At 41.3% G+C, this 25,531-nt stretch overlaps 1 protein-coding gene across 5 annotated transcripts; it reads left to right on the forward strand.

Moving 5' to 3' along the window:
* The first annotated feature begins 441 nt into the window (after positions 1 to 441).
* LOC110491573 (sodium-dependent neutral amino acid transporter B(0)AT2) lies at positions 442 to 25,043 on the forward strand. Of its 5 annotated transcripts, XM_036946464.1 has the most exons (13): positions 475 to 597; positions 1,029 to 1,081; positions 8,735 to 8,954; positions 9,458 to 9,615; positions 10,019 to 10,139; positions 10,827 to 11,002; positions 13,658 to 13,768; positions 14,550 to 14,791; positions 14,967 to 15,150; positions 15,414 to 15,615; positions 19,499 to 19,658; positions 21,772 to 21,934; positions 22,289 to 25,043. In XM_036946464.1, exons 3-13 carry the CDS (start codon positions 8,735 to 8,737, stop codon positions 22,628 to 22,630), a joined length of 2,079 nt encoding a protein of 692 aa, XP_036802359.1. In that variant the 5' UTR covers positions 475 to 597; positions 1,029 to 1,081; the 3' UTR covers positions 22,631 to 25,043. The 5 variants fall into 5 exon arrangements, with proteins under 5 accessions (XP_036802357.1, XP_036802359.1, XP_036802358.1 ...); XM_036946462.1 differs by lacking the exon at positions 1,029 to 1,081 and having other exon boundaries at positions 442 to 597; XM_036946463.1 differs by lacking the exon at positions 475 to 597 and having other exon boundaries at positions 677 to 1,081.
* The last annotated feature ends 488 nt before the right edge of the window (positions 25,044 to 25,531 follow it).

Raw genomic sequence — 25,531 nt, forward strand, 5'->3', positions numbered from 1 at the left:
GAGTGTGACTCCAAATCCAGACCTCTATGGGTTGATAAATTTGATTTCCATTGATCATTTTTGTGTGATTTTGTTGTCAGCACATTCAACTATGTAAAGAAAATGTATTTAACATGAATATTTCATTCATTCAGATCTAGGATGTGTTATTTTAGTGTTCCCTTTATTTTTTTGAGCAGTGTATATATGGGGGATTGGAAATGATGCGAAAATTACAATGATGGAATCCACAATGTATCTGCAATATTAAAGCTGATCTACCCCATTAAAATATATATATATTATGTCACCCACACTTCTAAAACCAAAGTTGCGCCAGCGTTGCAGCTGAGTCATTACAAGGAATCATGTTGATGAATGCTTCGTAATCACGGGCACCTGAGCCTGTGTAGGGATGTGATTTGAATGTGACTGAAGGAGTGCGGTGGTTATTTTTGTATTATCTTGTTTCAATACCCCGTACAGTAGGTGGCGGCAATACAGCAATAGTTGTAGTCTGCCGTAGAACTTTAAAGAAGAAGTAGTGTCCTCGTATCAACGTGGCGTTTGTGTCGAACTCGATAAAGTTAAAAGAAAGAACTATTCTGTTACGCCAAGGTATTTATAGTCATTCATTTAAAGCATAATATCATATTGTGTTGCATTAATTTGAGAATAAAAACAAGGAATATGTTAAGTGGAACAGACAAGACTGTTGAGATGGCGTAAAAAATATGGTTTTTGAAGTGCATGTTTTTACCTTCTTTTGAAATAACATGAGAATTGGCGAGCATGTTCGCTACTCTTTTTTTTCCTAATCTATTTCGTACTTGTGTGCCTTTAGCACATCATTTTGGGGGGTGCATTGTTGGGCTTGGACGCCGCTGCTTTGTGAACCTCAACAGTTGTTACATCAGATTCTTTAGTTTAACCTGCTTCCCAAACTAGACTAGTTTGAGTAGTGTTATTATATCCACCTGGAATGATGAAGTCGTCATTCATATTTTTTCAAGTAGGCCGAGTATTAACTATGTAATTGAATGCTAAAGAAAAAACAAGACAGAGGACAACAGCACACGCAGAAAGTTGCAACGTGGTATAGGTAGGTATTTGCCGTTCCATGGGAAAAGGAAATGTGGGTGGACAGCAGCAGTCATAACAAATTACTTTGGGGACAAAATATTATATAAGGTCTATTACACTGTTAAATAGCAGAGGCATCATTATGGGGTGATCATGCCATATGCTATTTACATTGTTTTGTCTAATATATATATATATATATATATAAACGAATGACAATGGCTTGTGGTTTATAAACATTTGAACGTGTTCCGTAATATTATTATGCAACATTTACATTAATCACATAATATAGTTGATTCACATCCATACCACCGTAGGCAGATGAGTATTTATTTTAACCCAACAATAGTAGGCTTAGTAACGCCATCGTCCAAGTGACAGCAAAAATAAGGTTAATTTTAAATTTTTGTGTTAATATTTCTAAAGAAATTATGACAGAAATAAATGGGGGGAAAACTTGGAGGGATTTGTTGAAGCTGATTGAGTGGTTTTCAAACAAAAATTCTCACATTCAGTACAGAAGTATTTTGTTGCGCCGAAGTACAATTGGAGCGCCTGTCCCCATAATACGCGGCAGTGGAAATACACACGCCCACAAAGGAAACCCGCGTGTTTCTTTGAGGTTCCTCATGAATCTGATTAATATCGTTTAATAATCTATACTAGATCTATTGTTCCAACCAGAATGACTTTTCATGTGAATTTGTAAGCGATCGCTCACACATTTTGATCCCACTTCTAGCTACATCACTGCGCAGGGAATCTGCTTGTAGCTGCATTGTTGGTGGTGGATGCCACATGTTTCGTTACTACTGTTAGCTAGCTAACGTTAGCTAGCTTGGAGTTTGTTCTTTTTACGTCGCTGGCGGTCCTTACCCACGGTTCCTACACTGGCAATATTGAATTAACATAGAGGTCAGGTGAGTCTTTTTCAACTTGGAAGACATGCAATTTTCGACAAACGGGAATTGAACTGAGTGGCGTGTTGTGCTTAGCTGATGCAAGCGGGTCATTTCACCCATCATTGTCAATGTCTTGTATGTGCTATTACTATAGCAGGCCACCTGTAATGTTTAGTGATAATAAGAGTTTGATGCTTCTACATGTAAAAGACTGGCGATTATCTGGTGATTAAAAAACACAAGTGGTAATTGGATGAGACAATGTTTTATGTTGTCACGTGGTGAGTACCCCTCTCTCCGAATTGTCTGGGTGTTGTACAGTGCTGTGTTACAGTGAGAACTGGCTACATAATATAGTCCCTAACCCAAAATAAGTGTTATTTAGCTGTAGGGTCATTTAATTTGATTTCAATCACATTTTGACAGCACCCCCTTTTGATTGGTCATGTGACACGAAAATGGAGGTCCTCGGCCACTGAGGTATAAAACCCTAACCCTTTAACCATTTTAAATGTAAACTTCAATGGGGTAGGACCGTCCAAAGGATCCCGGATAACATAGACAAAAATAACGTCTCTACCTATGAACGGGATCCTTGGGACGGCCCAACTCTAACGTCACCCCATTGAAGTTGACATGTAAAATGGTTACGGTTAGAATTTAGGGTAAGGATGTCCCAAGGATCCCAAATTGCACTAACCCCCACACCATTTGTGGGTTTGCCCTAAGAGAAAACAATGAATATGCGGGGGAAAAAATCATCCCTACTGTAAAATATGCTGGTGGATCTTTGATGTTATGGGGCTATTTTGCTTCCGCTAGTTCTGAGGCCCTTGTTAAGGTTAACAGCATCATGAACAAGTATCACCTTTTCTGGTCATGAGTTCAAATGCCCAAAGTACCCATATAACAACCATGCCCATCAATCATTTAATTGTGCCTATTAGGGGAGGGTATTGAAAACAGGGGCTCCAATCATTTTGACTCTTGTAGATTTGATTGTTTGAGAAGTAATCTTTCTTTGAGCAATTATTAAGTATAAAAAAGTGTAATGTAAAAAAACAAACATTCAATACAATATAGCTCAGTATTTGTATTTTATACAGTATTTTTTGCTCATCTTTGTCAAGGGATCCAAGAATTCCAGCCCCACTGTATTGGCCCATGGTAGAAGTGGTCAGAAAATAACTTTTTGGACCTGTATGCCAACACATTTTGCTCAAAGTTGACCTGTTTTGAGTACCCTACCATGAGACACCCACTTCTCCATCGGTTGAGACACCGAATACTCTGGAATACAGGGTGGGTGTAATTTCAATAATACAAATATAATTAATAGAATGACCTATCCCTTCAGACCACTGCAATTTAGCTGGTATATCGTTGATATTTTAATTGAATTGATATTTTTGCTTCCAATTGCTATCACAAAGATGGCTGCCTGTCAATCCACTGTTGAATGTCAACCTAAATGGTAATGCCTATTCTATTATCTATATTTCTATCGGTTTCCTATGGAAGTTTAACAATAATTTTAAACAACTGATATTGTCATTTAAGTCAACATTCTCTGTGTGGACTTTCAACCATCTTTCTGCCACCATTTTGAATGTTGATGTTTACGTTTTAAACCCACTTTAGTATGTTTATCAGTCTAAATATGACACACCACACTGTATTCAAGAGCATGTTGACTTAACTGATGATAACACAAACACATCTGATGAAAAATAGGGTCTAAGCTACAGCATATGAAGAAAACATTGATAATTGACATTAAAGGAGGAAAAAAGAGTAAATTATCAAATAGTTTGACAATCCTATTTGTAAGCTTTTAAGTAATACCAACTCAACCATGTATCTTTTCCAGTGATGAAGACATGGTTGTTTCATGGTAGGGTGGAGTATTCAAAACTTGGAGACCCTCTATCTCCTAAATATTGTGGCATTCAGGTGCAAGAAGTTATATTCTGACCACTTTTACCATGGGCAAATATGTATCATACGTCTAATCCAAAGGGGTACAGTCAAAGTGATTGAAATCAAATAGAACAACCCTGTAGCTTGGGTTGCACATTTTGGGGAATATTCAGAGGTGGAAACTTTCCATGGGAATATATGGGAGTTAACGGAAATGTATGCAAATTAATATAAATACCATTTAAATGTAGATGTTTTTTGCATTGGATATATTTACCATATCATTTGGAGACGAACATAAACATTTTACATAATCATAAGTAGACATAATTGCAAATTATTACATCCTTCCAATATAAAAAAACAAACAATTGAGTTACGAATTGAACATTAATTAAATGAGTTGACTTCACATGCAATGATTTCACTGAACAACAAAAGGGAATATTGAATGCCCCCAATGATCTGTAAAATGATATTCTAGAAACGAAAGCTTTGGTTGTCTTCCCCTCAGGCTTCCATGTCTTCTCCCTGGACCTCCTCAATGTCCACCTCTTGAACATCAGACTCCTAGGCCTCATCTTCACTGTCGCTTTCCAACCCTGTTGAGGTTAGCTTGTTGTCGGGCTCAAAAAGACAAACATTTGCCCAGATGGCAAACACTTTTTTTTTTTTTTTTCTCCAACCCTTGTAATAGTCAGCCATTTGTGTGCCTTGGTCTGTGTATGTTCCCAAACAAGGACTAGTTGCGCTCTGAGGCGGCTGATGTTGGTTGGATTTAGAGGATGATGGAGGCAACAGATCCACAAAGTCCCTTCTACTAGGTGGCTGATGTCATATGTTGGCACGACTGCCATATTGCATCTCCATCCCAAAGCCCTTGCTTGTAAGTGTACTTCGCCAGACTGCCAAGAACCTTGCCCTAATCCAGGCCAAGTTGGCGAGACACAGTATTGATGACACCATAGGCCTCGTTGATCTCTGTACCAGACAGGATGCTCTTGCCAGCATACTTGAGGTCCAACCTGTATGCTGTGGCGTGTATGGGCTTCAGGCAGAAGTCTTCACGCTTTTTGATGTACTTCAGAACTGCAGTTTCCTCTGCTTGGAGCAACAGTGAAGTGGGCAGGGCAGTACGGATTTCTTCTCTTACATCTGCAAGCAGAGTCTGAACATCAGACAGAATGGCATTGTCTCCCTCAATCCGTGCAATGGCTACTGCTATAGGTTTCGGGCTAATTACCACTCTCTCCCAAAATACATCATCCAGGAGGAACCTCTTGATGGGGCTGTCCATATTGGCAGACTGTGATATGTCCATTTCTTGGTGAGACTCCTTCCCCTCAGACAGACTGTCAAACATGATGACAACTCCACCCCAATGGGTGTTGCTGGGCAGCTTCAATGTAGTCTCTTATTCTTCTTACTTTGCTTGGTGAGGTAGATTGCTGCTATAACTTGATGACTCTTCACATACCTAACAATTTCCTTGGCTCTCTTGTAGAGTATTGAATTCTTCCACACATTTCCCTATTGTATAAGTGCTTAGACAGTGACTTTTTGGGCCTGAATGCCAAATCATCCAAAAGATAAAGGTACTTAGTTGACCCGTTTTGCATACCATGAGACATCCATGTCTTCATACTGGAAAATATAAAAGTTGTTGATTGATATCAGCTTACAAATAGGGTTGTTAAACTATTTAATCATTTCTAGAAAAAAGTGTTATCACTAAATTGTAATGTCATCTCTGATTTAATTTAATATTTGCTGACGTAGTTTAGACCCTATTTTACATGGTCTAAGGTTTCTGTGTTGTGCTTGCCATCGGTTGAAACGCATGAATACAGGGTCGAGTTTTGGCTGACAAGGTGACTGAAAATTTAGTGTGATGCAAGAAAACATTTTACAAAATGCATTATTATTCCCATATCATTATTACAGAGAATCAGACAAATTATACTACCTCCGCCTAGACAACTTTTTACCTGACTCGCTTTTCAAAGATGTCTAGAAATGTACACATTTTGTGCTAATTAATCACCCCCCATTGCTTACACGATTATCAATAACTGGGCTAATAACTCACTAACCAGCGAAGGATATGAACTAAATGTGCACGTACACGTGTCTACATGCAGCTCTTACTTGATCTCAAAACAAGCACATCTACTCATGACCATAACTGTAAACACAGTCCAGTTCAAAGTAATTGGCACAGATCCATATATGGCAATGGTCTATTTGCGTATAGGCCTACTGCAGCTCTGATTGGCCATGCCACACTGGTATGTGTAGAGTACTGGCAGAGTCATGCGTTCTGCCTACAACAGCCTACAACAGCTCTTGCATAGTTCATTTTGTTTTCGGCATGTTGCATTGAAAGTGGCTAATACGTTGATTCAATCACAATTGCCACAGTAAAGAGCAACTTTGATACTGTTAACTAACAGGGAAGTTCAATCTCGTACTTCTCTTCTGCGCTCAGTCCCAGGGAGCTGTGTGTCAGTCTCTGGGTTGGTGCCCGCAGTTTAGAGAGAACATTGCTGTCAATCCTCCATAGGAACCTATTGAAATCATAGACTACAGAATAGACATTACCATTTTAAGTTGACAGTCGACGGTGTGACGTACCAGCTAAATTGCTGTGGTCTGAAAGGATAGGTCCTTCTATGAATTCTATTTCTACGATTGAAATGACACCCACCTTGTATTCAAGAGCATGTTGTCTGAACCGATGGTGGGCACAACACAAAAACCTCAGAAGTGAAATAGGGTCTAAGCTACACAGTGACTTCAGAAAGTATTCATACACCTTAACTTATTCCACATTTTGTTGCACTACAGCCTGAATTCAAAATTGAATAAAAATAATAATTTTCCCTCACCCATCTACACACAATACCCCACAATGAGATTTTTGCAAATGTATTGAAAATGAAATACAAAAATATCTAATTTACATAAGTATTCACACCCCTGCGTCAATACATGTTAGAATCATCTTTGGCAATTGCTGGGTAAGTCTATGAACTTAACACATATTTGCACATGAATTGTAAAAAATAAATAAATATTCAAGCTCTGTCAAGTTGGTTGTTGGTCATTGCTAACCAGCCTTTATCAAGTCTTGCAATAGATTTTCAAGCCAATTTACACTACATGACCAAAAGTATGTGGACACCTGCTCATTTGAACATCTCATTCCAAAATCATGGGCATTAATATGAAGTTTGTCCCCCTTTTCGTGTATAACAGCCTCCACTCTTCTGGGAGGGCTTTACACCAGATGTTGGAACATTGCTGCAGGGACTTGCTTTCATTCAGCCATGAGCATTAGTGAAATCAGGCACAGATGTTGGGTGATTAGGCCTGGTTTGCAGTCGGCGTTCCAATTCATCCCATAGATGTTCGATGGGGTTGAGGTCAGGGCTCTGTGCAGGCCAGTCAAGTTCTTCCACACCGATCTCGACAAACTATTTTTGTAGGGACTTTGCTTTGTGCACGGGGGTATTGTCATGCTGAAACAGGAAAGGGCCTTCCCCAAATTGTTGCCACAAAGTTGGAAGCACAGAATCGTCTACAATGTCATTGTATGCTATAGCGTTAAGATTACCCTTCAATGGAACTAAGGGGCCTACCCGAACCATGAAAAACAACCCCAAACCATTATGCATCCTCCAACAAAATGTGCAGATGGCACTATGTATTGGGGCAGGTAGCGTTCTCCTGGCATCAGCCAAACCCAGCCAGATTTGTCTGTTGGACTGCCAAATGGTGAAGCGTGATTCGTCACTCCAGAAAAAGCGCTTCCAGATTCTAATGGCGGCGAGCTTTACACCACTCCAACCAACCCTTGGCATTGTGCACGGTGATCTTAGGCTTGTATGTGGCTGCTCGGCCATAGAAACCCATTTTCATGATTCTCCCGATGGAACGTTGTGCTGACGTTGCTTCCAGAGGCAGTTTGCAACGGATTTCACACACTTCAGCACTCTGCGGTCCCATTCTGTGAGATTGTGTGACCTACCACTTCGGGGCTGAGCCATTATTGCTCTTAGAGGTTTCCACTTCACAATAACAGCACTTACAGTTGATTTGGGCAGAAATGTGATGAGCTGACTTGTTAGAAAGGTGGCATCCTATTACGGTGCCACGTTGAAAGCCACTGAGCTCTTCAGTGATTCCATTCCACTGCCAATGTTTGTCTATGGAGATTGTGTACATTTAACCTTGTGTTTTAGGTTATTGTCCTGCTGAAGGGAACCATTATCTCCCCGTGTCTGGTGGAATGCCGACTGAAACAGGTTTTCCAAAATAGGTCAATTTTTAGCACCATTGTCTCTTGAATGTTTTGGCATTCGGGTCTAAAAAGTCACTTTCTGGCCCCTTCTTTCATGGGCAAACATTTATGGAAAGTTTTCAATCAAAAGGGATGCTGTCAAAAAGTGATTCAAATGGATTTATACAATGCACTTTTTGCTTGGTTTGCCCACTTTCGATTCACGCCATGTAGTAGCCTAGATGCATGTGGCATATTACTAGCCACACTAAACGTTATGGCTGGGATGATACCAGTATCGCAATATATTTTTCCATGGCAAAAATTGAAGCAGACAACTCTGTTCCTTTGAAAACCTGCTGCATGTAAAATATTGTGTGCTGTAGCTTGGAAAATAAATTGTCATCCAGATACACATTTAATCTTTGTTTCCAACATCAGGGCTGTTTTCCTAAAGAAGTTCAATCTGCTTCGGGTCTGGTTTCCTTGCCATGATACTAATGAGTGTCTCGATACTGGTATTGTCCCGGCCCTACTAAATTATATTGTTTCCGTCTTTTGATAGATGGAGAAGCCTCCCCTGCCCAATGACGATTACACGTCAGTGACACCAGAGACTCAGCTGGACAGCTTGGCTGGCGAGGATGGTCAGGAGGGCGTAGTGGAGCCCCCCGCCCGGGATGGGTGGGACAGTAAACTGGAGTATTTCCTGGCTCAGGTGGGGTTCAGCGTTGGCCTGGGCAACGTGTGGAGGTTCCCCTACCTCTGCCATCAAAATGGAGGAGGTGAGGGTGGTGTCAATATCAGTGGGTTTTACATTTGAGTCATTAAGCAGCCACTCTTATCCAGAGTGTCTTACAGTAGTGAGTACATACATTTTCGTATTTGTTTTCTCACCTGGGCCCATACTCATAATGCATATTGTATGAATATACCTGGTCTAGGATCAGTTTAGCCTTTTTTTTTGTTGATCATAATGAAGAAGATTGCATGGATAAGGGTGACCTGATCCTAGATCAGCACTCCTACTCTGAGACATGTTATAAATACTGGCAAAGGTCTGAGGTGGCAAACTACTTGAACATTTTCCTCTAATCTTTGCTGTGAATGCATTTGTCTTGGAAAACAATAACTCAGTATGCCTTTTTACTGCATCTTCAAATGTCCTAATGGATTTGCCAATATGATTCAATTACTATCCTCACTGTCATATTAACTAACACTTGGCACAAGGCCAGTTTTGTTTTTAGCCCTCATGAACACTTCTATCTTTTTCTCCTTCCCACAGGGGCCTTTCTCCTCTTGTACGTGCTGCTCATGATCCTGGTGGGCATCCCCTTGTTCTTCCTGGAGCTGGCGGCTGGTCAGTCCATCCGGCAGGGCAGCATCGGCGTGTGGAAGCACATCTCTCCCAAGCTGGCGGGGATCGGCTACTCCAGCTGTGTGGTGAGAGATTTAACAACGTAGCTGTCCGCTAGTCATACAAACGCGGTCACCTGGGGCGGATTCATTGCGCCAATTCTGTTTCAAAAACTCTTAAACGAAACAGGGAGGATTTACCTGAATTTGTCCCAGAGCAAACGAGTTTCTATCGTTTTGTTTTTATACGGATTCTGTAATGAATACACCCCTGACCTGACCACACATGGCCCAAGGTCAAGGATTAGCAATGCTTCAGTTTGAGCACGAGATTTGAAATCCTACGGGCGCATTGCATTTGACTTTACATAACATCACTTGACTGGAGAGCGTTCTAATAGAGTTGAAAGTTGTATCCCGAACATGTTATAAATATCCTGAGGGAGACAACAATGTGTTACTAACCCATGTAAACTTTTCTCCTTTTCAGGTGTGTTTTTTTGTTGCTCTCTACTACAACGTGATCATCGGTTGGAGCCTTTTCTACTTAGGAAACTCATTTCAATATCCACTACCTTGGAATGAGTGTCCTGAACACGGTAACATAACTGGTAAGTTAACACTCCCATAGCAATAACCCATCAGCTGTGTCTGAAAAGCTGTCGTACTCCCTTTATCAGGGATGCTTCTTTGATGTGGGTGGGGCCCACACAAAAAATCTGAACTCATCATGAGGGGCCACAGTGGTTCGTGGATCTGCAGTACCCAGATTGACAGCGGCAAAAAACAAATTGGGCAATTTCATATTTTTGCTATAGGGTGGAGACAAATGTCTTCAGTTTTTTTTATGATATTTGATGGTCAATGCACCCCCCCAAATCGGTAATTCGACCATGCTGATGGCAAGTTGAGAGAATTTACCAGTCAATTTTTTTTTGCTGACACGAGCTAATTGAGTGACTGTCAGTGACTGACATAACAATCGAAAAACTGCTGATGCGCAACCACGTTTCGAAATTGCACCTGCTGTATTCTAACTGTCGACAAACAGTAAGTTGAGACCCTGACCGATTTCCCCAAAAATATTAATACTATATATACCTTTTTTTTGTGTGGAAATTGATCCTCGGGGGCCACCATTTGCCCATCCCTGCCCGATATAGTGCACTACTTTTGAGCAAGGCGGCACATAAAGTGTACTATATAAGGAATAGTTTGTTGCAGCCGAAATGACAATCTTCTTCCATATTCTTTGCCTAATATTTTCACCTGACCATTGCTTTGTTTCCTAATCTCAGTGAAGGAATGTGCGGCCAGCAGTCCTACCACCTACTTCTGGTTCCGGAAGGCTCTTAACATCACCGACTCCATCGAACAGACGGGCGAGTTTAACCCTGTCATCACCTGCTGTCTGCTGGCCGCCTGGACCATCGTCTGCTTGGGCATGTTCAAGGGCATCAAATCCTCTGCCAAGGTACTGAATATTCCGCTTAAAGGGGAAGTTTGTCCAAAATCCACTAACTCCCAAGTGATTCCATACATTGAGTCTAGTTCAGTGGAGTTTGCCCTCTCCCCCAAATGTCACTGTTGTTCGATAAAATATCCAAAGATGAAGACGGTTAGTAGCAATTAGAAATTGTCGATACTCTCGCTGCGTGTGTGTGTGTGTGTGTGTGTGTGTGTGTGTGTGTGTGTGTGTGGCAAGCATTTAAGTGATTATGCATATGAATGAGATACGCAATCTGAAATGATGGGGACAGAAAAACCGAAGGAATTCTAAAAGTTACAGCTGTTGCTACCGTATTTCCATGGCGCAGTGCCAAAATACAAAGGCATGTTTTGACAAGTGAAAGCGACAAGGCAAGCGTGCGGAGCCATGTAGCCTAATTCTTGACGTTCGAGGTGTTATTGTGTTGTTACCATTGCACCATGTTATGTAGACATATAGGCCTAGGTGCTCGACAAGGTAGAGCATATGACGGGGTTGAGAGACAATTAGACATCGTGTCACCTTACATTGCAGATTAGAATATCCACAAAAACATTGTGATAAATAAAAATAGGCTAAATAGTGGTTTGGGATAATGTGAAAACATAAACCCACTAACGGTCCCGCTCAGAGGTTTATGATAAGCGATCATTCATTAAAGTTTAGCAATTTACTCGTTAGATTGTCTATTTGGCCCAGGTGGAACAGGAAATCTGAATCAACCCACCCAAGCAAGGACTTCTATACCCCCAGTTTCAGTCTGATGGAATGACTGAATCTGTAACTTTATGTGTGGGCTGAGTCAGACTCCGATAAGGGCATATTTGTTGGGTCAAATTTTTTTTTTGTAGATTTTAGAATGGCCATAGGCCTGTCTGTAAATGTTTGGAATGTTCCCATTCTGGAAATATCCCACTCACGTCGAACTTCATGGAAGCCTTTAAATTCCTTCGGTACTAAAGAATTTCTCTAGATGGAGAACTACAATCAAAATCATAGCATATGTAATCAGACTCATGGTTGACTAACTCGATGGAGATTCAAGAGATCCTTATAATAGGGATGCAAACTAGTCACCTTTCGGCTAAATTTGCCGTTTTGAATCCAAAATAGGTGACATACGTGATTCGTGTAGATCCGATGAGAAAAGTTGGGGGCGGGGGGCTTTGGATGACTACTGCCTGTATGCGAACGACTGATGCACGTTTGGAGCAATACTGACTGTATCCAGGGCTCAGCGAATCGTTCACATATCAACAGAATGCAGCACACGACTGTAGAGACAACCGATTTGCTAGTTACAGCATCAGCGTGCTCTCTGGCAAGAGTGGAAAGGCAGTTTACCAGTAAACTTACAGCAGCGCGTCCCCTGAACGATAACGAAGAGGTAGGTGAGAAGCCTGACCACGGAGACGGGTGAGAAGGTGATGGAGCGTAACAAGTTACTTCATAAGCTGTAACCGAAAAACAACTGGCATTTGGAAAGTTTTGAGGTGAGGGAGAAAGGTGGTGGAACAAGTGCTGTTAGCATTGTTAAGTATCTTGCTAGCTGGATCGAGTTATCCGTTAGCTAGCGAGAGAAATGTTAAGCAACATTAACTTAACTGATCAAATTGAGTTTATGGTGTTAAAATTTGCTGGCTAATCAAGTCCGACAGCTAACGTTAGCTAGCTAATGTTACAACATCAGATGAGCTGACGTCACCTAACCAATTCGCTATAGTATTAACTTATAACGTTACGACTCATTGCCGTTCTTCAAGTTATAACGTGTTAGTTTCTTACTGGACTCTGGGAAAATATTAAATGTTAAATAGCTAACTAACTACTATCTGTAAACTAATGTTTTCCCTCTACAGTATGTGGTTAATTTTCAGAATGAGAGAATTAGGTGAAAATGAGGCGTTGCTTGTTAAACAAGTGGATTCAGGGATCAAGTGTAGCTGGAGTGGATTAAAAGGGGTATGCCAGGTGTACTCTCTGCCTGAAAGAGATCAAGTATGCCAACAATGGGAATCATGATCTGCTGGCACATTGTAGAACAGATATCCACAGGAAGAAAGTGTATGATGTGCAGTGGAGCCCAAAGTGTGTGTGAGTGAGGGGGGATTATTTAATGTTTTACTCAGTGAACGGTGTTTTTGCACATATGTAACCTTGTGCTATATAATAGAGCAAAAATAGAATTCTTGCTTGTTTCATTCTATTTCTAGTTAAGATGTGTGTGTGTGTGTGTCCCAAATGCAGTATTTGGATGTGTGTGTGGTCACAAGCATTCTATTATAAAGGCTGTCATGGTTAACTGCAATATTAGTGTATTGTTTTTTTTCTCAAGACTTGAGTGTCATTTGCAGTAAAGTCTAGGCAACAAATAACATTGGATTGCTTTCTTTTTAGGTGTGAGTTAGGTTCACATTAACCACTTTTTATTTTACACACAGACTGATCATGTAGATCATATTCTTTGTCGATTAATTAGTTAAAACCTGCAGGGATTTTCTGCGTGTTTCAGTGGGAGGGGGGGGGGGGGAGGAGGAAAGTATCACATTTTTGGGCCCTCACCAGTTTGCATCCCTGTTTATAAATGAACGTTTTCTTTGCTGTGAGCCTCATCTACCCCTCCTTCTCTTCTCGTCCAAGGTGATGTATTTCTCCTCGGTCTTCCCGTATGTGGTGCTGCTGTGTTTCCTCATCAGAGGGCTGATGCTGGAAGGGGCTGCAGAGGGCATCAAGTACATGTTCTACCCTAAGGTATCATCATCATCCACCCAGCACACTGCTTGTATGAACGATAGTTATAAGGGAAAATAGAGGGTCTGGAAAGCCAGATAACCTGACTAATACATACAGCGTTCTTAAGCACACACTTATAACAAATCCTGTTAGTGTGTAACTGTTCTTCTGATGTGCTCCAAAGGGGTATGTGGTTCAGAATTTCTCAGCTTTTGAAACCATAAGCTAGAAACACTTTGGTCATGTTGGGCGGCAGGGTAGCCGGCAGGGTAGTGGTTAGAGCGTTGGACTAGTATCCGGAAGGTTGCAAGTTCGAATCCCCGAGCTGACAAGGTACAAATCTGTCGTTCTACCCCTGAACAGGCAGTTAACCCACTGTTCCTAGGCCGTCATTGAAAATAAGAATTTGTTCTTAACTGACTTGCCTAGTAAAATAAAGGTAAAATAAAGGTAAAATAAAAAAATTGAATGTCTCATTCCAAAATCATGGACATTGATATGGGACTTTCCATTAGACGTTGGAACATTGCTGCGGTGACTTGCTTCCAGCGGCCGTTTGGAACTCTGTAGCGAGTGTTGCAACCGAGGACAGACGTATTTTACACGCTTCAGTGCTCGGCGGTCCCGTTCTGTGAGCTTCGCTCTGAGCCGGTGTTGCTCCTAGACTTTTCCACTTCATAATGACAGCTCTTACAGTTGACCGGGGCAGAAATCTACTGACTTTTTGTTTCTCCACTGACTTTCTCTCTCTTTTTTTCCCCCCCTCGCTCTCTTCACCCCCCCTCGTTTCTCCCTCCAGCTGGAGATCTGGGGTGAAGTGCAGGTGTGGCGCCAGGCGGCAACGCAGGTTTTCTTTGCCCTGGGCCTTGGCTTTGGCTCGGTCATCGCCTATTCCTCCTACAACCCACGCAGCAACAACTGCCACCGCGACGCCCTCACTGTCTCCACCATCAACTTTCTCACCTCTGTCCTCGCCACGCTGGTGGTGTTCGCCGTGCTGGGCTTCCGCGCTAGGGAAGTCGCAATGCGCTGCGTGACTCAGTGAGTGTGCTTTTTTGTGTGTGTTTTTTTTTTGGTCAGAACTTGGGGGCCCAATAAAATCGCCCACGGGCCACCAGTTGGAGTAATCTGTTAAATGTCATACCTACTCGGCTCTGGGCCGTTGCTAAAATGTACAATGAACTGACTGCTTGTTCTTCACCCTCCCCTCTATCAGTAACTTGGAGAAGCTGTCGGAGCAGTTCTCAGGGGGCCCTCTTGACCGGGACCTGCTGCCCGTGATCAACATCTCTGACCCCAGCTCGGGTCCCCTGGAGGCCTACAGGGACTGGTTCAAGGATCACGGAGCCAATGTCCCTGGCAACCTCACCGACTGCAGCCTGGAGAATGAGATGAACAAAGTAAACGGTTGATCTTGCATTCAAGCCTGCCTCTTCTTTTACTGCATCTCGCTCTCTATATTCTTTGAGTTACAGCTTTGCCCTCTTTATTTGGAAACCAAACTAACCTGCCTGTTTGTTGCTCCTCCCACTCATTATGAATTAACAAATTACATTTTAGTAGGTATATTGCTAAAATGTGTATATAAAATGTAAAGATAAAGTTTGGATCTGTTGAGATGCTATGTCACGATAAATGACATAGCATCATTCCTCTCTCGCAGGGTGTGGAGGGCACAGGGCTGGCGTTCATAGCCTTCACAGAGGCCATGACTCTGTTCCCGGGCAGTCCCTTCTGGTCAGCCTTATTCTTCCTCATGCTGCTCAACCTGGGTCTTAGCACCATGTTCGGCACCATGGAGGGCATCCTCACACCCCTCACCGACAACTTCAAAGTGCTGAAGCGCCACAAGACCATACTCACAGGTAAAGAGCGTCTCGTGACCCAGCCTAACGTGAGTTTCTGACCTCAAGTTTGTGAATATTTTTTATCTACCAATTTTCCTTGACGAGAAAATTGATAGATTCACCTTTGAAAACAGAACTGCAATTTAGAAATAATTCCAGCGCAAAAAATCTGACATGACTATACCACTGTAAATCGAGAAATATACACAATGATCTAATTGTTTGATGTACAGTGCATTGGGAAAGTATTCAGACCCCTTGACTTTTTCCACATTTTGTTAAATTACAGCCTTAATCTAAAGTGGATTAAATTGTTTGTTTTTTCTCATCAATTTACACACAATACCTCAATGACAAAGCAAAAACAGGTGTTTAGAAATTGAAATCACATTTAAATATGTATTCAGACCCTATACTCAGTACTTTGTTGAAGCACCTTTGGTGAGGCACAAGCAGTGTGCAGATATGTTTTGGTACCCATCCCCAGATCTGTGCCTCGACATAACCGTGTCTCGGAGGATTATGGACAATTCCGTCTACTTCATGGCTTGGTTTTTGCTTTGACATACACTGTCAACTGTGGGACCTGATATAGACAGGTGTGTGCCTTTCCAAATGATGTCCAATCAATTTAATTTATGCCAGGTAGAAACATCAAGGATGATCAATGGAAACCGGATGCACCTGAGCTCAATTTCAAGTCTCATAGCAAAGGGTCTGAATACTTATGTAAATAAGGTATTTCTGTTTGCAGAAAAAAATATTTAAATAAGGCTGTAACGTAACAAAATGTGAACAAACAGAAGGGGTCCGAATGCGCTGTATTTGTTGCTATTTAATCCAAGTCACCGCCATATTTCGTTGATGTAGCCTAGTTTTTATGTAGGAATCTGTGAAGCACTGTTGGCCAACTGGTAACTTGTTGAGGTTATTACAGCCTAGTGAAAATTGTCTGTTTTTACTTTAGACTTTGACAGGGAACACATCAGATACTCCTCTTAACAAAGCAAGGAGCGGCGATTCAGCACCATGGATAGCGCTGCGGTTGATCAATTCCTAGTGAATCTGACTAAGTCCGCCATGCTCTTGCTTTTGTAATGTAATCATGGAACAAGGTTACAAATGTCTACGCTATTTCGGACCCAGTGTATCAGCCGTTTTGATAACAGTGAGCGAGTAGCGCACATATTTTGAGCCTCTGCCAGTGCCACACAGGTAGTATGGAGATTGTCTACCGTAACTGTGTCGGTCTCGTGTAGCCTATTCGTGATAGAATACTTCATGGCTTGAATTTCTGACTATCGGGGATTTTATGTCGAGTAAAAATTGCAGGCTGTTAGCGTTGTGATGACTGGTCTTATGTATGCATGAATGAAGCCAGAGAGTTATGTCCAGTTCATGTAGCTAATCGCACGTGCCCATTTTGCAGTATAGCAAAATATATTTGTGGTATAGCAATTGTATATTATTGGTCCCGTCATTATTTCTCTTAGGAAACAGGGAAGAGCTTTGTCGGGAAATCTTGGGATACTGTTTACTGGTATTAAACCCTATTTGGGAACCACTGGAAGAAAACTATACAGGCCAAGTACAATAAAGGCTTATTCACGTTGGCAGTTAAGTGCCTCAAATCCAATATTTTTCCACCTTCGTAGGTGGTTTCAAATCAGATGGGGCGGCAGGGTAGCCTAGTGGTTAGAGCGTTGGACTAGTAACCGAAAGGTTGCAAGTTCATATCCCTGAGCTGACAAAGTACAAATCTGTCGTTCTGCCCCTGAACAGGCAGTTAACCCACTGTTCCTAGGCCGTCATTGAAAATAAGAATTTGTTCTTAGCTGACTTGCCGAGTTAAATAAAGGTCAAATAAAAAATATATAAATCGGATTCCTGTCCATGCGACTTGTCTGAACGTCAAATTGGATTTATTTGGCATATCTTGTATCAAACTAGCTTGTTAATTGTTTACAAACTAAGTATTGAATGTGCTATAAAGTTAAACAGAAATATAAACGCAACAAGTGTTCGTCCCATGTTTCATGAGCTGAAATAAGATCCCAGAAATGTTCCATTCTCACAAAAAGCTCATTTCTGTGCAAAAAATGTTTACCTTCCGGTTACTGAGCATTTCTCCTTTGCCAAGATATGCCACACCTGTCCAGTGGATTATCAAGAAGCTGATTAAACGGCATGATCATTACACAGGGGACACAAGGCCACTCTAAAATGTGCAGTTTTATCACAACCCAATGCCACAGATGTCTCAAGTTTTGAAGGAGGGTGCATCTTATCCTTAGAGGCTTTAAGTGTTCTTACATTATGATTTTGAACATTTAAAGAAACTGGGAAACATCCATGGCAGGCTACATGAGTGATGGGAAGCACGAGCACCACTGTTAAGTTGTTTTAAGTATCCCTATATTTCTATTATTACGGGGCTATCACTCTGTTATTAGTGCACCTGCACAGCAGTCTCGTTGTTGATGAACCTGGCCTGAGTGCAATGGCAACCATGTAGTGTGCTAATACAGTTTAGTAAAAGTTGTTCAATTGGAAACTTGTCATTGAGTTAACAACCACCAATCAGCCTACACCACTGTGCACATGTGTTACGAATCCCTTTGGCCCTGCAGTCTAGGGGGGGTGGATACGAGACCCGTAACATAACTCATGCAAATTATAACAGTGAAAAGGAACAGTGAGAACTAATAACCACAGACAACTTAAATCTACCGTCAAACACTCATGGTTTATTGTTTAAACACACGGTGAGGGGAAAAGGGGCTGAGCTGGACCCAAGGAAAGAAACAATAAATATCCAAAAACACCCCTAAGCTAGACTTGCTTGCTTCAATACAGCTAACTAACTAACCAATAAAATACAGCGGGTGGTCCGCCCAGTTCTAACTAGTGTTCTTAGACAAAGTATTCCTACGGGTAATGTATGCCCATGGGCGACTTGGCTTGGTACCCCCTTTTCCCACCATCAAACAAAGTCAAACACCATAACAAAACATACTCGCATAATACCGAATAAATGTGACATGTAGGAGATAAAAACAGAGAGCTCAATCCAGCGAGAGATTGAGTGACAGAGAGATTGAGCTATTGAGAAAACTGACTGGCTTTTTACACCAAGGGAAAGGGGATGTGATTGGGTAAGGGAAAAGGAGCAGGTGTGTCTTCAGATTGGTGACTGATTGGCGGCACCTGTGAATAGGGCTACCTATATCCGTAACAACACGCCTGTCGTTACTATGACAACTAGTGTAGCCATGTCAGCAAATGACTGCTGTCTGAACAAACGCATCCGATTTGGTAACTTGTAATTGGTGTTTAGGCTGTCAGTATTTCAAAAGGGATTTGAAAAACAGTCGGAAGTTCGGTAGCCCGAAGTCTACGCCCCTTCGTCGGTGATTGGTCAACTACTTACTACTCCCAGTAGGAGTGGGACTTATGGATGGGATTCTTCAATTAAGTGTTTGTAATTTATTGAGGACTAGTTTTCATGCAACATTTTTTCACTTGAGAAATACTGCACCAAACATCTTAGTTAGATGTAAATTTGCCTGACTAAGTAAGGCCTGCTTGGTAAAAACATCAATGAATTACAGATTTCTTGATTTGTCTATTTTGAGGAAGTGTATCCTGGCTAAGTTGTTGATATGGCGTCTCAAGAAGGACAAACATTGCCACTTTTTTTCTTGTTCAAGCAAAGGTCTTTTCAGAGAGTATGCGAGGCACAGACGTTCGCTTTGTCTAGGAGCAAACCAAATTTTAATATGCGGTTACGTTTTATAAGATGGCATCATAATGGGGCCTGACTGTTAGTCCTGACCCCTCTTTAGTAAATATGCCAAGTATATCTGTGTGGGATCTGTAATGTTCTCTCTTTATCCCCCAGTGTGTAGCTGCATCATCGGCTTCCTGATTGGCATGTTGTTCACTCAGCGCTGTGGGAACTACTTTGTGATGATGTTTGACGACTACTCCGCCACCCTGCCCCTCATCATCGTGGTGGTGTTTGAGTGTTTCAGTGTGTCCTGGGTGTACGGCGCTGACCGGTAAGAACCTATTAGCTACAATGACTGCATGAACCGCATGGCACACTTCAGGAATTAGATGAGACCATTTATTTCACGAAAGCAGAATATTCATTAACCTTTCTGATCTCCCCATCCCGGATCCGGGTTCGTGAATACAGACTCAAGCTCATTACCATAACGCAACGTTAACTATTCATGAAAATCGCAAATGAAATGAAATAAATATGCTAGCTCTCAAGCTTAGCCTTTTGTTAACAACACTGTCATCTCAGATTTTCAAAATATGCTTCTCAACCATTGCAAAACAAGCATTTGTGTAACAGTATTGATGGCTAACGTAGCATTTAGCATTAGCATTCAGCTGGCAACATTTACACAAAAAAACAGAAAAGCATTCAAAAAAATCATTTACCTTTGAAGAACTTCAGATGTTTTCAATGAGGAGACTCTCAGATAGCAAATGTTCAGTTTTTCCTGAAAGATTATTTGTTTAGGACAAATCGCTCTGTTTTCTGCGTCACGTTTAGCTATGAAAAAACCCCTGTATCCAGGATTGTGTAAATCTATCAGCAAGCTCATTAGCATAACACAACGTTAACTATTTATGAAAATCGCAAATGAAATGAAATAAATATGCCATCTCTCAAGCTTAGCCTTTTGTAAACAACACTGTCATCTCAGATTTTCAAAATATGCTTCTCAACCATAGGAAAACAATAATTTGTGTAAAAGTAGCTAGCTAGAGTTAGCATTTCGCGTTAGCATTTAGCGTTAGCATTAGCGTTAGCATCCAGCACGCAACATTAACAAAAACATAAAAGCCTTCAAATAAAATCATTTACCTTTGAAGAACTTCTGATGTTTTCAATGAGGATACTCTCAGTTAGATAGCAGATGCTCAGTTTTTCCAAAAAGATTCCTTGTGTATTAGAAATAGCTCCGTTTTATACATCACATTTGGCTACCAAAAAAAATCCATAAATTCAGTCCTCAAAACGCAAACTTTTTTCCAAATTAACTCCATAATATCGACTGAAAACATGGCAAACGTTGTTTAGAATCAATCATCAAGGTGTTTTTCACATATCTCTTCATTGATACATCGTTCTTGGACACATGCTTTCTCCCCTGAATCAAATGGTAAAGTAGAAGCAGCTGGCAATTGCGCACCGAATTCGACGCAGGACACCAGGCGGACACTTGGAAAATGTAGTCTCTTATGGTCAATCTTCCAATGATATGCCTACAAATACGTCACAATGCTGCTAAGACCTTGGGCGAACGACAGAAAGTGTAGGCTCATTCGTTGCGCAATCACAGCCATATAAGGAGAGAATGGAAAACAGAGCTTCAGAAATTCTGCTAATTCCTGGGTGATGCATCATCTTGGTTTCGCCTGTAGAATGAGTTCTGGGGCACTTACAGACAAAATCTTTGCAGATTCTGAAACTTCAGAGTGTTTTCTTTCCAAAACTGTCAAGAATATGCATAGTCGAGCATCTTTTCGTGACAAAATATCGCGCTTAAAACGGGAACGTTTTTTATCCAAAAATGAAATAGCGCCCCTAGAGCTCTAACAGGTTAAAGACATCCTCTGGTACTTTGGCGACAAGTAAGTATTTTTTGGAAACCTCCCCTTTTGTAGTGATGTGTCAATGTATGGTTCATACATGCATAATCTATGAGCAGATTACCTAAATTAGCCACAAAGTCCCTAGTTTTAAAGCAATTGTTTTTTGGAAGATGTGCGGTGACACTTTCCCTACATTTACCCCCACATGGACCAGCCCCCTAGCAATTTGAGTTTCAGCCAATGAACTTCAGCCCCTCGCCATTTGAGTGACAGCTAGCAAGACACACACAGTAGAGCCAGAGAGAGAGCTATGACGTGGTGCACATATTTGCAATTTTCAGGGACACTTTTGGCTCGTGGGTGCTACTTTCAGAACTACTGGCTAAAAATTGTACAAAAGTACCGGCGAATATCTTTAATGAAGAAATGTAATCATACTTGAATTATTCAAGGTAGAACGAAAGTGTCTCAAACATTGATCCTTCAGGTTGACTCGCTGTGTCTGTCTGTTTCCCCTGGTCTCTCACTGATCATTGCCTTGTATATCTGAATGATCAGGTTCCTTGATGACATAGAGAAGATGCTGCACTGGCGCCCTCCTGTGGTCTATAAGTACCTGTGGAAGTATGTGTGTCTGCTGGCCATGCTTGGACTGCTGGGAGCCAGCCTGCTAAAGATGTGCTTCAAACGGCCCACCTACACTGCCTGGAACAGAGAAAAGGTTAGGCAACACTAGGCTCATTGTCCTCTCACTTTGGACCGTATTATATTTAACCAATAAGGCCAGAGGGTGTGGTATATGGCCAATATACCACGGCTAAGGGCTGTCCTTATGCTTGATTTAACGCGGAGTGCCTGGACACAGCCATGGTATATTGGCCGTATAATCACAAACCCCTGAGGTGCCTTATTGATATTATAAACTGGTTACAAACGTAATTAGAGCAGTTAAAATAAATATTTTGTCGTACCTGTTGTGTACGGTCTGATATACCACTGCTGTCAACCAATCAGCATTCAAGGCTCGAACCACCCAGTTTATAATTGTATTTAATCATCTCGGTCTCTCCCTCAGGCCTCCGAGGAGACTCTGGACTACCCTGACTGGGCCCTGGGTGTCTTGGCTGTTTTGATCATATTCGCCACGTTGCCTGTTCCCCTGGGCTACATCCACTCCACCCTGAGGAACAGAGCTAGACGCAACTCCATAGGAAGTGGCCTGGGAACCGACATGGGGGGCGTATACACTAAGTGCAGCACTGTGGAATGTGACACCCCCGTAGCCGCCCTATTGGACGAACACCTGGAAAGGAATAGAATACCTAAGGATTCTCCCTCGCCATTGGCCGAGGAGAACCTCCGGCTCCTCCCACAGAGGGAAGGGGCAGAAGATGTAGAGGATTCAACTAGCGTGTGAGGGGGAGGAAACAAGGAGAAAACAGACTAAAAGAGGGAAATATGAGCTGCTTGATGTCAGATGTTACATCATGGTACCACAAAAGAATGTATACTAACGTATACATTGAAAAATATATTTTAAAGATAAAATTACTAGTTTTAAAAGATCCTCTGCTTTCAGATGTTTTCTTTATTTTAAATAATATGAATGCAGCCATGTTGGATTACATTTCATTTTTTTAATGCTATATTCCAGAGGGGTGAAAAACTGATTTATCAGTAACATCCCTAAGGCTCAAACTGTTCATAAGTGAGGAGATATGTGTTGCCAAGACGTTGCCTCAAAAAACACCTAATGTGTTTTTCCACACCACTTTACTTGGTTGTTTACAGATAATAAGGCTCATGATATGGGGCGGTAGAGAACTCTTAAGGACTGGAATATTCCCTCCCACCACAGGTTGGGTGGAAAAGTATAGTTCCACTGTACGATTGTGTTGCAAAGCGAAAGCAGTTACACAGACCTGTAACATGTCCTGCAAATATGTGTTGAGGTAACTTGGTGAATGCAGATGCAAAATGGGTGACAAAATATTTTCCTGTTTGCCTTCAGTAATAATTCCCATACAGAATAGAAGTCATCCACTCACTTGAAAAATGGCAATTTGTTTTTCTGAGCCTAAATATTAACGATCCTTGCCAAATTGTATATTGTGCCAGTTTGTTGGTAATACGTCATTTTTCCTGCTTTTCACTTTGAAACAATCAATGGAACTATACTTTTCTGCCCAACCTGTGGTGGAAGGGAATATTCCAGTCCAAGAGTTCTTTACCACCCCATATCATGAGCCTTGGGGCGGCAGGGTAGCCTAGTGGTTAGCGCTTTGGACTAGTAACCGAAAGGTTGCAAGTTCGAATCCCCGAGCTGACAAGGTACAAATCTGTCGTTCTGCCCCTGAACAGGCAGTTAACCCACTGTTCCTAGGCCGTCATTGAAAATAAGAATTAGTTCTTTAACTGACTTGCCTAGTTAAATAAAGGTTAAAAAATATATATTTAACCAAGTATGGGATGTTAAACATAACAGTGGTGTGGAAAAACACAATAGGTGGGTTGCAGGTTTGAACATTTTGGCAACACATCTCACTTATAAACAACAGTTTGAGCCTTAGGGATTTTGACAAAGCACAGTATCAGTGTATCAATTTGATCAGTATAGGAGCACGAGCACCTGTTTGAAGCTGGAAAATTCATCTCCGCACACTCAGGATCAATACACAATTTCCAATTTCTTTAGGCTGTGCTTTAGGTCGTCAGACATTCATCAGAGCATGAATGATTTCAATTTAGCTTCCTTTTACTTGAGCCTATTGGTTTTGAGTCAGTTTAATGTAAGTGAAATGTTTCGAAGTGGCTCCGTATCCAACTTTATTTTGTCTGTTGATGAGGATATGAGCCATGAACTTGACATAGTGAGGTCCAATAGTATTTGGACAGTGGCAATTTTGTTGTTTTGGCTCTGTACTCCACCGCTTTAAAAATGTCTATGGGGTTAAAGTGCAGACTGTCAGATTTAATTTGTGGGTCTTTTGATCCATATTGGGTGAACCATTTTTGTACCTAGTCCCCCCCCCCCCCCCCAAGTTTAGTAAATTAAAAGTATGGGGACAAATCAACTTGTGTATTAAAGTAGTCAAACGTTCAATATTTGGTCCCATATTCCTAGCATGCAATGTTTGCATCAAGCTTGTGACTCCAAACTTGCTGGATGCATTTGCAGTTTGTTTTGGTTGTGTTTCAGATTATTTTGTGCCCAATAGAAATGAATGGTGAATAATGTATTGTGTCATTTGAGTCACATATGCAAATTAGAATGTTTCTGAACACTTCCACATGAATCAGTCCCTCTAGGACCCACCCTGAAATGCTACTGTCCGAATATTATGAACCTCGCTGTACATTCCACTTTACTTTTGGATGGAATTTGATGTTAAGTATTTTTTAAGATACACTTTCTCAAAGTACTATTTATACAAATGTGTAATATAATGCAAGTACTACTTTTAATCTTTTAATGTTTAAAAGTTATCCATAGTGTATGTGTTTTTTAAATGAAAAAAAGAAAAGCGGGCTAGAATTATGGTAGACTTTTCTGACTTGTGCTTGTATTTGAAATGTTTGTTGCCTCGAAGCACAGGTGTCAAACTCATTCCACGGAGGGCCGAGTGTTTGCGGGTTTTTGCTCCTTCCTTGTATTTGATGAATGAATTAAGGAACTCCCCACACCTAGTTGTGTAGGGCTTAATTGAAAGGAACAACCAAAAACCTACAGACACCACGCCCTCCAAGGTTGATTTGACACCCCTGCCTTAGTGTCTATCTGCAGTTGCCACAAATGTTGGGATTTAATAAATTAATGACTTGGGTTCTAACTTGAAATATACTTATTCCTGTTACCATATTAGAACATATTGATTATAATACATTTATATGTAGGGGGTGAATAGAGAGACAAGGGGAAGTACAGGAAGTTTGTTCAAACATGTTATTGCTGAATATTAATAAGGAAGGAGGAAAAGAGCAACAGTTCAGTTCCTGATTAAGGCAGGCCAGTTCCTGTGAAACAGGGACCAGGAGGGATGTGGAACTCAACTCGAGGTAAGGTCAGCAATTGAAGATAGAAGCACATGCCTATGGAGGTTCTAAATTTAGGCAGGGCCATGACAATACCAGTAAGAGGAATAGAGTCTGTTCCTTACCAGTAACAGATTGCTTCTTAGAGGGGTTCCCAAACTTTTTTTGCCCACGACCCCATTTTGATATCTGAAAATTCTCATGACCCCAACCATGTGTAGATATTGTAATTAACACACGTTTACTTTTTTATTTGGTGCTATGGCAATCAATTGAGACACATTCT

Source organism: Oncorhynchus mykiss, chromosome 16 (genome assembly GCF_013265735.2).
Source record: "Oncorhynchus mykiss isolate Arlee chromosome 16, USDA_OmykA_1.1, whole genome shotgun sequence".
Classification (NCBI taxonomy): Eukaryota; Metazoa; Chordata; class Actinopteri; order Salmoniformes; family Salmonidae; genus Oncorhynchus; species Oncorhynchus mykiss.